The sequence below is a fragment of the Poecile atricapillus genome, chromosome 3, assembly GCF_030490865.1.
Source record: "Poecile atricapillus isolate bPoeAtr1 chromosome 3, bPoeAtr1.hap1, whole genome shotgun sequence".
NCBI classification, from domain to species: Eukaryota; Metazoa; Chordata; class Aves; order Passeriformes; family Paridae; genus Poecile; species Poecile atricapillus.
The window spans coordinates 15,786,233-15,798,031 of NC_081251.1; the positions used below are offsets into that span (position 1 = coordinate 15,786,233).

The 11,799-nt window shown below is 45.2% G+C and overlaps 2 protein-coding genes across 3 annotated transcripts in view; one reads left to right on the forward strand and one right to left on the reverse strand.

The window, feature by feature from the left end:
- The window catches only part of ADAM17 (ADAM metallopeptidase domain 17), a 35,251-nt gene extending 31,691 nt beyond the window's left edge, over window positions 1–3,560 (forward strand). The window contains exon 19 of the mRNA XM_058836389.1: window positions 1,572–3,560. Coding sequence (XP_058692372.1) covers window positions 1,572–1,922 — 351 coding nt within the window. The 3' untranslated portion in view covers window positions 1,923–3,560. The remainder of the gene's footprint in view (window positions 1–1,571) is intronic.
- IAH1 (isoamyl acetate hydrolyzing esterase 1 (putative)) lies at window positions 2–10,988 on the reverse strand. 2 transcript variants are annotated; one of them, XR_009277361.1, is made up of 7 exons: window positions 10,815–10,988; window positions 9,669–9,721; window positions 9,064–9,212; window positions 8,079–8,240; window positions 6,223–6,341; window positions 5,238–5,560; window positions 2–1,064 (listed from the first exon to the last, which is right to left on the reverse strand). XR_009277361.1 is itself a non-coding variant. In XM_058836392.1 (6 exons), the coding sequence occupies exons 1-6, from the start codon at window positions 10,893–10,895 to the stop codon at window positions 5,393–5,395; spliced, it is 732 nt and encodes a 243-aa protein (XP_058692375.1). In that variant the 5' UTR covers window positions 10,896–10,988; the 3' UTR covers window positions 5,225–5,392. The 2 variants fall into 2 exon arrangements, 1 of the variants encoding a protein (XP_058692375.1); XM_058836392.1 differs by lacking the exon at window positions 2–1,064 and having other exon boundaries at window positions 5,225–5,560.
- Window positions 10,989–11,799: the final 811 nt, after the last annotated feature.

Here is an 11,799-nt window from a genome sequence, read left to right on the forward strand (position 1 = left end):
CCATGTGCCTTGGAAAACCTGAACATCAGGTGTCTGCAGAGTATTTACTAAAAGAGTAGTAAGAGAGAGCTCCAGAGCCCCATGCTGCAGAGGGGTGAATGCATGTGAGGAGAAGCTGGTTTCTGAAAAAGCCTCTGTTCACTCTTACCAAGCACTGCAGCATGGCAGGATCTGATTCTTCCTTCTTGTAAGAGCTGAGCCTTGTTGGCAGAGCCCCTCTGGTGCAGCAGAGAGGGGCAGGAAGCCCTCTGGGGCTGGAAGCCACTCTGCTCTGCAGAGCACAGCCTTCACCCATGTCTGGCATCCCCTTGGCACAGCACACGCGGCAGCACCAGCCACAGGCTGCTTGTTCGCAACCAGGTGGAGTCACTGAAGCATATGGCTCAAAAATCTCTGCAAAATGCAGTGTCTTTGCTGTAGAATGGCTGTTTGCAGGAGTTGGCTTCTAGCACCCAGATGTGCTATAGCCTTCCAATTGCTCCAGGAGCCCATCAGCAGCACTTCTCGCCTTGCAGATACTGAGCTGGGAGACGGAAAGAGCAAAAAATTGCCAAGATAAATTTTAATTACAGTCCAGCACAGGGCACCTTGTGACATAGTTTTGGGTGACCTTTCCTGTGCTTTGACAATCCAGTTCCTGTTAAGAACTGAAATATTCAGTTAAGGAAATGTTGTTCTGTGAGGGGAGGGGGGAAAAAAGCCTTGCAGAACTCTTCTTTGTACAACCATTGGAGGAAGCATACTGGAGACCACTGAGACAGAGTGCCTCTGTCATCTACTGTGACAGAACCGAGGGTGATCTTAGTTCAAGTGCCCCATAGTTGTGCCATGAGAAAAGTTATCTTAGTGCTTCTTACCTGTATTCAATTGAGAAAATCACAGAGGCAGGAGAGCACAGGTATAGCCAATGGTCTCCTTGCACCAGCAAAAGTTCATCTGCTGAGGATGGAGCAGCTGGGAAATGGTAGCAGGTAAACATCTCAGCCTTCCCAGTATTAGCATTTGCGGAGGTCCTTGGGGATTTCTTTTATGCCTAGAAATCTCTGGATATTTTCCAAACCATGCTGAAATAGAAGCAGACATCAATGGACTTGAATTTAATCAGGGTTGCAGATTTTGGTTGTGATGACTCTGCTCCGTGCAGTCTTTGACCCTGTGTTCAGTGCAGCTTCTTGTACATGAAATGATGAACTCTCCCAAGTTGGAGGACTGGAATAAGCTGTACCTTGGACCATTTCCCTGTACTGAGCTCTGTGTCATGTGGCTTGACCCTGCATTTCCAGTATTAAGCTTTACCAAAGCAGTTTGGGCCCCAGGAATGAAGAGCCGAGTCATCAGCTCTTCCCAGTGAGGCTGTCACCTGTGGTGCTTTATGCAGAGGAGGAAGAAGCAGACACAGAACAACCTTTCTGCCTTTAGGGAGTGGCATGGGGTAGCCTTTAAGCTGTTCTAACAGGAGTGCAGCTGCTCCTCAGAAGGTGCCTCCTCTCTTTGAAAAATGCTGCAAACACCGAACCCTGGACTAGATGCTGGTTGCTTTTGCCAGTGATGTGGCCGCTTGTGTCTTGCAGAACGTGGAGATGCTCAGCAGCCTGGACTCTGCCTCTGTGCGCATCATCAAGCCGTTCCCCGCGGCGCAGGCCACGAGCCGGCACCAGCCGCTGCAGCCCCTGACGGCCGCGCCCACTGCGCCCGCGCCACCCAAGCAGGACCACCAAAGGATGGACACCATCCAGGAGGACCCGAGCACCGACTCACACATCGATGAGGACGCCTTTGAGAAGGACCCTTTCCCAAACAGCAGCTCGGCCGCCAAATCTTTCGAGGACTTGACAGAGCATCCTGTCATTAGGAGTGAGAAAGCTTCATCCTTCAAACTACAGCGCCAGAACCGGGTGGACAGCAAAGAAACAGAGTGCTAGTGTCCTGCTGCCTTCTAAATGTATGACTCATGTCTGCAAAATAAGGATCTGAAACCATTTCATTTCTATAAATATAAATGTATGTACATATATTTTTGTGAGGGAGTGGGAGAATAAGGAAGTGACCTACTGCAGATGCTGGTCATGTGTATGACCTTCCTTAAACTACATTTATTAGAGCATTGTATCTTTTAAAAAGGAAAATCCAAACTAGAACTGGCTTGTTTTTGAAGCTTTTTGGATTTGTTTTTCTATTTCCTTGACCTTTAACATTTCCTTCAACCTGTGGTGCAAAACCAAATATCCTGATGGATATTGGATTGTGTATATCAGCCTTTTTTTATATTTTAATATTTTGTAGTCTGACAGCACTGATAGACAAAATTAAGGGGCTTTTAAAACCAAAATGAACACTGCAGTATGTTCCATAATAGAGTATATAATTTAGCATTTTAAGGTACGTGTAACCAAAAGCCTGAGCAAATGCCTTGAGAACAGAGACTAATGAAACAGGTAAAAATACAGTGAACTGCATCATCAGAATAAAGATACTTAAGATGCCCAGCTTCCATATAGATAAAAGAATCACAGAGGCTGTTAAACCATGTATGGTGCATGAGAAATGCTCCTCTAGCATGAAACTCTTCTGCCTCAGTTGTGGGGCTGTCTTGTCTTGGTGTCTTTTGTTGGGAGCTTCCCACTCTGCACTAAGGTTTGTGTGTTGCAGGTGTCTGGTTGAAGAAAGAAGTGTAAAGGAAGAAATCAGTTATGCAGATGACATTTTAAACTGTTTACAGCAGTTTTGGTGCAGAAATGTTTCTCCAAATTTTAAAATAGGCAACACTATTGCTGAAATGTTGAAATTGCTGAGCTCAGATTTCCATGGTCTCTGTGGCCTTTGGAGGCTCCTACTGCATGAATGATGACAAAACATCATGCCATTGCAGGGGAAGCATTTGTTTAAAAACAGTTGTGAATTTAGTAAAGAAATAAACCTTTGTTAAAACTTGCAGGGTAAGTATAAGGAGGAGATTTTGTGAATACAGATTCTCACACGTGTAGTAAAATGTGATGTTAAAAGCTGGTAATTGGATGGTGTCTTCTGTACACCTGGAGATGTGTCAGGTGAGCTGGGAATGGTACATGAGCATTGCTTTAGCTTAGTAGCAGATGGACTGACACAGTGGAGTCATAAAGCAACTGTCCTGGTAGCACAGCAGCACCTTCATTCTGCAGCTGTTTTCTCCCACAATAACCTATTGATAAATGTGGCCAAGGGCAGAACCATTGACCTGTTACAAGCCTGGACTCAGCCACAGGGAAACAGCTGTGGCGAGCCTGCATTTTAAATGTGAGAGAAAGGAACTGAACCTGTGCTGTAAAGTTGTGTGAGTGTTCCCTCTCCTCCACACCCAAGGATACTTGTTACACTTGTACTTGAATGTGTGCCTTATGGTATTCCTATCTGACTAGCTATTAGGTTTTATATGCTGGTTTTGAACTTTGTTTGGGGTTGTTTTTTTTTTGTTCAGGTTTTCTTTTTTTGATTCAGTGCAACGTACATGTGTGAGGAGTTAATTTAATTCCCAACAAAGTAAAAGCTTTTTATATTAAAAGAAAAAAAAATCACTTAAACAAGACCTGTTTCTATGCAGTCCTTTTCTAAAAGATCTCCATGCTTTGGTTGTCAAAGCCTGGGTTAAAAGTCTGGCATGCAGCCAGGCAGGAGCCAGGACTTCCTACTGCTCCTTTCTGAGCTCAGATGCTGCAGAAGCCAGACCTGGACTATTGATAGTGCTGACCTGCACCGTGAGGGCTGCCTGCTTTCTGCCTGGGCTGGAGCTGGTATTGCCATGTGTTCTGCAGCTTCTCCTCAGTTCAGATGATGACATTAATGCCTGAGGGATGGGGGTGTGCTCAAATGCCTGTTCAGATACCAAATCTGTGAGTACACGTTCTCAGCACAAAGGTTTTTACATACCAGGTGAATACTACGCAGTGGCATGTTCTTGGGAGCATGAAAATGGAGATTTGGAGCAGGCCTTGGAAATCACTGAATCTATCCCCCAAGCCTGAGCTGTATTCCAGAAGCTGAAAGCAGTACTTGCATGGTTTGTTTGTAACATCTAAGGCAGGAAGATCCACAGCTTCCCACTGGGACCCTGTTTTGCTGTTCAGCCAGTCTACTGTAAGCATCTATTACAGAAAGGATAGTCCAGTTTAATACTCATAAATATTTATACATCAAACTCACTTCTGCTCTGGCTCCAGGCACAGAAAATAACAGAAAAATAACAACTTAGGCTCCAGTTTATAACACTTTTACTCAGTAGATGACAGTAAGTAGATTCCTTAATTATTTCAAGAAGCAAAGGCAGTCTAATGGGACTAACAGTGCAGGACAGCATGAGAGCCTCCCATTATTCTCTCACCCCCTACATAATAAACACACCTGTTCCATATCAACATAATTGTTAATACAGCCCAGAATTATGGAGGGGTTATATTTGCACTGATAACACTATTTGGTTTTTATGCTTGGTTAGTTGTATCCTCATTTTTGCTGCTGTCTGGCTTGCTAGACAATCATTTCCCAAACCATTTTTTCCATACTTGTTGAATTTCATCTAGGTTGCAGGCAGTGCTTTTTTTTGTTTGTAAAGGCAGTTTTGTAGTTTGTGTTCTCTTGGCCAAAACCTGTATAGTCTGCAGTATTTACATGTTACATGAGTTGTAAAATTATTTTAACAACTCACTTGAAAGGTCTTCTTAACTTCATGGCAAATGACATACGGTATAGCTTTATCAGCAGAGATGCAGATCTCTTCTAGTAGTGTCTCCAAGCTTGTGTATCACCATGCCCAAAAACATGCACTGGTCTGAAGCCTGTGCCTATACAGAAGAGTTGGGTATAAAGAAGCTGCTGCTGGTGCCAGAGTAAGTTAAATTTTAAAAGCCCTGCTCTAAACTACTCTATCACTGCCAAAGCAAAACTCAGGGAACTGCTGTTCCTACTGTATTACATCCAAATAAATTAATTTGGACTGACACTAATGGCTCTTGACAAACTCCACACTACTGTCTCTTATTTATTGTCTGTGTTTAAAGCAAGTAGATGGTATTAATCATAGTGCAGTCCCCACAGCTCAGCAAAGCCAGGAACTGCTCTGGGAAGCCTCTATCTCTTGGCCACAGAGCAGCTGAGACTCATTTTCCTCCGAGTTCTCCGAGGAAAGATCTACTCATTCCCACAGCTATCCTGGCAACAGCTGCATGAAGAAAAACCACCCCAGGACACACCCTAAGTGGTCTCACCTTTATTCTCCCACAGACCAAGAGAAGGGAACAGAGAAGAGCACTGCTGGGAAGTGCCCAGTGCCATGTTCCCTGAGGACACAGTTTGCAGCATGCTGCTGGATAATGGGCTGGCTCTGTCTGGGTGGCTGCCCCGGCTCCTCCCTGCAGGGATGTCACAGAAGACTGGCCTCAGGGTTCGTGTGGTCCACATCACGCCAATAAGGAAGCAGTGAAGGAAGAGCAGACAGTTTGTTTTCCAGGCGTGACCAAAGCTGAGCTGCTACAAAGCTGTTGCCTTTTGTCGACAGATGAAGACCATCAGACAAATAGGAAGAGAAATCCTACAAGGGAGGATAAAACCATATATTAGTGTATTTCCTACCTGCAGAGAGATGGTTTTCAGTAATTTTTCAAAGACAGCTGGTAAACTGGTTTTATTTTTCACTGTTTATGTTAAAATGTTAAGAAAATATTCTGATGGCCAAAATCACTCCTATTACCGATTATGGGATTAAGTGATGCAATCAAAAGTCAACAGTCTACTGCATCAGGGAGGGTAGGGAGAGAAAAGGTTCAAACTAGAGTTGTCTGCAGTCTCCTATGGATGAGTTTGGGTATTTGGTCAGAAGCATCAGCAACACCCTTGTGCAGCCAGATCTGAACTTGAAATGAACCCAACACTGCAGAGTGGGTTGGATAAGAAACCTCCAGAGGTCCCTTCCAACCTAAACTATTCCATGACTCAAGTCCAAGGAAAAGGCTATTTAGATATAATGTACTCAAGGGGATATTTGCTAACCAAGTACCATGGCCAGGTTGAATAAAGCTTTTATTTCTCGTTGCCAAATATGAAGCACTCTAGACTGGTTTTTTCCTTCCCTGAAGTGTAATTTGGATGTATTTTGTATCATTTCAGTGAAAATGCAGCACCACCGGTTCCTCTGTGCTAAATGATGCATTTCACAATTCATGACAGTTTCAAGTATTTCTGATTTCATCGTACCTGATTCTTCTGCATCAGGGTCCAGAGGTCGAGCACGTCCGTGCCGCATTCCCTGGCGACCTGGACACAGGCCTGGGCGTACTGCCCGGTGGTGGCATTGCAGCGGTTCAGTTTGTCACCTACCAAGCAGGAACAAAGAAAACATCCAGCAACTGCCACTGATGCAGCACAATTTCAGTCTTCTGTGGCACACACCCTGTGTATCAGGTGTTAAACCTGCAGACATAACCAATCACAAACTAAATCCAAAGCACAGCAATGCAAGTGGCTGGAAGCTACAGCTTGTGAAGTCTTTTTCAGGACACCCTTTGGTTCTGAGTCACTTGAAAATGTCTCTTTTGAAGAAATGTGGGTTGAGAGAAGCAACAGCAACAAGCAGACAGTGTAATTCTGCTGCTCACAGCTCTCATCTTCTGGCAAGCTTCAGGTCAAAGCAGTGCTTAGATTTAAAACTCTCTTCATCCACCTGCTAAGGCAGGTAAAACAGAGTTAAGTAAATGGAAATTTATTTACAAGCTGCCTTCTGCTTTTTGTCTGACTTCACATGCAACTGCTTGCTCCTTGCAGTAGTCCTCTTTCTACTTTTGACACCTGAATGAATGCTCCTGTGAACATCACCATCGTCCTGCTTCCCATTTCTTCTTTGCTCTGGTATCTATCTGACAAAACTAGAAACAGGCAGAAAATTTCTCCTTTATACCAGAGGGCAGATGGTCTGATATTGCTGCTTATTGTGCCCACAATACTCCATTTGTGGTCCATGGTCTGAGATCACCCTAGCTTTTGTTCCATCCCTAGACAGTACTCTCTTTTAGACAGACAGTGGCAGATTCAGTGCTGTAAATTCAAATTTCCTCCATCCCTACCCTATAAAAAGGACATTTTTAAGAGGAAAATGGATGAACATTACAAGTGCTACTTCACAGCTGGAAGCCAGATAAGCAGCATTTGAGGTGTGCTCACATGACATCCCATCAAAGCCTCCTAATGCAAAATCATATAATAATGGTGTCTAATTTAATGCAGTTTAAACTTAAGATCATCTTCAAAATCTTACAACTTTCATTGAAAGCATGAGTCAGGATATGCAACACCACCTAAATCATAGAAAAGTGTGCCACAAAGGTACCACCTCTGTATTTACCTGACCTAACTCAAAAGATTTTTATAAATGCGCAAGAACTGGACAAGGTGTCCCAATAGAAGAGAACATGCTCTCAGGAGGTATAAACTGTCACTGCTGGAGTCAGCGAGATTATGGCAATTTCCACCAGCTCAGTAACACAAAGTAAGTGGTGCTACTATGTCTCTAATTTTAGAGTTAGCTTAAACAACATAATGGGAAATCATTTAACTACCTTTTTCAGGCACTTTTATTAGCATCCTTAGAATATGATATTCTCTGGTATTGTTTTTTTAACTTTAAAATAAACCTAGCTGAGATATTACTGCTTATCCAAACAGATGTGAAATCTGCTGTACCTAGTAAAAAATTTTATAAGGCACACAATGCCAACATTTCTTCCATCTTTATTATTCTGAAAACTGCTGGGACACGATGGAATCTGCCTAGGAGATGTCTACAAACCCCATGTTCTTTGAGGGCAGCCACTTCTGTCACTTCTATGCATTAACAAATCAATCAACACTTTGGGAAGGATGTTTGTACTTACTTGGTAGTTACTCCATGAGCTTATCCAGAAGTTTAGTAAAACAGCAGCCCTTTTCCAACAAGTCAGAGAACATGACTGCAACATGGCACACATGTGAAGGAAAGCACCTGACAACCTGGGATCTGCCACTTATACTCTACTGATAAAATGCAGGAATTCCACCCATCCTCATCATTACCTTACCTTTGGCAAGACATGCTTTTTCCCAAGCTGATTCCTGAAGAGGTGGTGGTGTTATCAAAATAATCCTGTCTGCAGTAATGTCTACTGACTTCAGGTACTGCACCATGCTCTTCAGGTTGGTGGCGTACTCCTCCAAAGGAACATGTTGCTTAGGGTTCAGCTCTGTGAGGGGTGCAGCACATGCATCAGTGGGGCTGAGCTCCCTGTAAGTTTCTTACACAGAATAACAGGACTTTTATGCAGTTTGGCCATGGACATTCATTTCCAGTATGCAGTTCCCCATAACCATGCATTCGGGAGGTGTGGTAGGAAAATTCTGTTCCTCAATACCCAAAGCAGACAAATCAAGAGCTTAAAAACAGCATTTCCAACAGGCAAATAAGGCACAGGGGAGAAAAAACCCCAACGGCTGGGTTTCTTTAAGATGCTTTTTTTACAACTTCTCATCTTAGTATCAGAACATATAATCACCTCAAACTTTACCTGAACCAAAACCTGAGATTTCCAATATTCTTGGGTGCAGAGAAAATTTTGGTAAGTCCCATGGACATACAGTCAGTCCTTCATGTACTGATATTATCATTTTGATTAGACTGCATCCTGCTATGCTCATCTGAAAGAGTATCCAAATGCTTCCTTCCCTCCTTTCCTCAGCCCATCTTCTGAGAACTCATCAGCCTCCTTTAAAGATGGAAAAAACAGCTGGATGCCCAACTCCAGTTTTAGGCAGCTGCTATACTAATAACTTGAGCACCCTGAATTTACTTTTTTAGTATTAAAAGTTGGTGATAGGGAGAGAAATCACTGCATGGTTTAAATACAAATGAGATGACTGAAAACCAACCTCTGTATAAAAGAGAGCAAACAGTTCCTGGAGAAGTAGCAGGAAAAGCCTGTGAAATGTTCTGTCTATTCTGCTAAACTGTAAAACCATTTTAAGAGAACAGGTCACAGAAAAAACAAGACAGAAAGCAAGCTACCCTACCTTTCAAAGCACTGTCATTAGCTCCAAAGAAAATGGTAACTGCAACAATACTGTCAGCACTTGTACTTTCAGTGATCAGTCTTGGAAGGACCAATTTAGCCCATCTGGTGTTGTACCCCGAGATCCCGCGGTTCACAACATCACACTTTCTGAAATGGAGACACATATCAAAAAGAACATCTCTCCTCTGTCCACCAAAACAAAACTTGGGAAGCTTTGAACCATTCTGTTAGGCCATCTGCCTCTCTATCCCTGTCAGGAAAAATGAGATGTCACATGAGTTTTCAATGGAATCGTGCTTTGAAAGTGCACACACAGGCTGCACATGTAGTTACTTTCACCTGTTACTTTCACCATGGAACTAGAATAACAATCCTGACAATCACTAAAGAATTTTTAATTTCCACTCAAGCTTTGAGTGGAAACATCTAGTGAGTATTTCCACCATTTCTGGGCACGCTGCCCAGAAGGCAGTTCCACTTCACTAAATAAATAAATGTCAATAAATAAACATACATTAAGTATTAACTGTTGTTGGTTTTCATTTAGAAAAGCTGCATGAATTTCTGCAAGCTAGAAATTACTTTTGAAATATAATCTCTTACCTGACCAGTCTCTCAGCAAGGTATGCCCCCCAGCCGTTTTCCTGGAAGGAGTACTGAAAACAAGGAAGATGGTTAGATCCTCACTGGAAGAGCTTGTTCCCCAGAGCTCAGCCCCACCACCAGCACCTTCCCACCTCAAAACCTTTTGTGCATGGCCTCTGGCACTGCTGCTGCAGTGTTTTCTCCCTCCCTGCCCTGTCCCTCTGAGGTCAAACAGTCCTGGTTTTATCCAGGCACACCACTGGCATCTCAGGCAACACTGGGCTGGTACCTCTGGAGGGATGGACCCTGTGGTCCCTTCAAAATCCAAACTAACTGCTGTCGGTCTGTAGTTTCATTTTGGCCAGTGAGGGTTTGCTGTATCTGTTTGTGGTATTTTTCTACTTTGTTTCTAAGATCCTCTCATTCTGGAGAGCACTCAAAAATCCTCTCTCTTCATGCTGCTTTGGAGCATGGTTTGATACCCACTTCTTCCATCAGTGGAAAAACTAATTCCTTCTCCTTATTCCCACTGCTGCACCATCCTCTCTGCTACAATTCTGCACAGTGAGTCGGCTTAGACACCCATCTCCCATTAAAGATAAACTTGCTCTCTGGTTAGTTACTTCTTCATCACAGCAGCTCCGTGACCCACCACATCACTCAGGCACCAGAAGGCAGGGACCCAAAATCAACGCTAAAAAGCTGGTGCTGCCTCAGAGATGTTCACCAGGCCGCGGTGCAGTCACGTCAGTGGAGATCCCGTCTGCGGGCTGGGCGAGCAGGGACGCACCAGGAGGGCAAGGGCAGAGTGCGAGGGCCCCGCAGACGGCACGGGCTGGGAGCCCTGGATGGAAAATGCCCCCGACACCGGAACGTCCCAAGCTACACCTTCACCCTCGCGCCCCTAACACAGCGAGCCCAAGAATTTCTGTGAAACGGCTCCAAATCTCATAGAGGCCCCCCAGGAGCGAAGGCCCCTGGCACAGGCTCACGGAGCGTCCAGGGGAGGCGATCCGCCGGACCGGCCCTCTCCCGCCGCTTGGCCCCGGAGCTCACAGCAACGCCGGGACGCTGCTGCGCCGCCGGCCTCGGTACGAGGAGCTGGGCTGCCTAGGGAGCTCCACATGGGAACTGCGGGGCTGGGCGCGGGCGGGCGGGCACTACCTCAGTGATGGAGTCTCCGAAGAGGAGGACGCGAGGCCAACGCAGGAGCCGCCCGCGGGCTCCCGCCTCCGCCAGCGCCATGGCCGCGGCCGGACATCCGCCGGGAGCGGCGGCGGGAGGCGGCGGCCTCGCCGCTTCCTCTGCAGCGGGAAACGGGGCGGACCGGAGAAGGCCCCGGTTACAAGCCGGGTTCAGGTTCAGCCCCACTCAATCTTTTGTCGCCTCTTTAAAAGGCTCAGTGGCGCAGGTGCGCGGGGAGGGCGCGCCCGGGGCAGCCGGGGACCCACCCCTCACACACCCTTTGTGCTGGCTGGAAGCGCTTCCAAAAGAAAGCGCGCTATTTTATGGTTTTTATCTGTTTCAGAGAGAACTCCTTCTTAAGAAAATGCAATTAGCCCAGTTAAAAGACTTCATAACTACTTAGCTTGTTAACGACACAATTTGGGGAGGAAAGTGTCGCTACTTTTATTAATACTGCTCATACACTAATTCTGCTAATACACTAATTCTGCTAATACTACTACTAATGAAGATCATACCGTGCAATTTTAATCAGCCGACGAAAGGAGGAAAGAAGCGTGTACAAGACAGCTCTCTTGTAGAAAACGCAGGTTCTGGGGACATTTTTCAGCATGACATTGTCTGGCAACAACCACAGCTACCTCAGAGCATCAATCACAGTGTGTTTGGAATTCTGTCCTGTGTCATGCAGTTTCTGATATTCCGTGTCCCTTTTCCCAAGCCGGGTTGGGGCAGATGGGGCTGTCACGGGTCATAAGCACCCACTTCCCTGGCAGGGGGTGGTGTTCTAGCCCAGTTGATGCCATGAGAGCATGCAGGCTTTTAAAGCTCCAAATAACCCCACCACGCAAACGTGGATTCCATTTTCAATTGTGTTCAAGACTCTTTTGACTTCAAGTAGATACAAGTGTGCAGGCAATCACTTCCTCCACAGGAACAAAATTATATATGCAAACTCAATACA

Bases quoted from the DNA above. Each gene is read 5' to 3' on its own strand.
- IAH1 (XM_058836392.1), bottom strand. From the start codon at position 10,895: ATGGCGCTGGCGGAGGCGGGAGCCCGCGGGCGGCTCCTGCGTTGGCCT. The intron at 9,722-10,814 runs GTAGTGCCCGCC...CCTTGTTTTCAG, and splicing joins TCGGAGACTCCATCACTGAG to TACTCCTTCCAGGAAAACGG. The intron at 9,213-9,668 runs GTAAGAGATTAT...TCTCCATTTCAG, and splicing joins CTTGCTGAGAGACTGGTCAG to AAAGTGTGATGTTGTGAACC.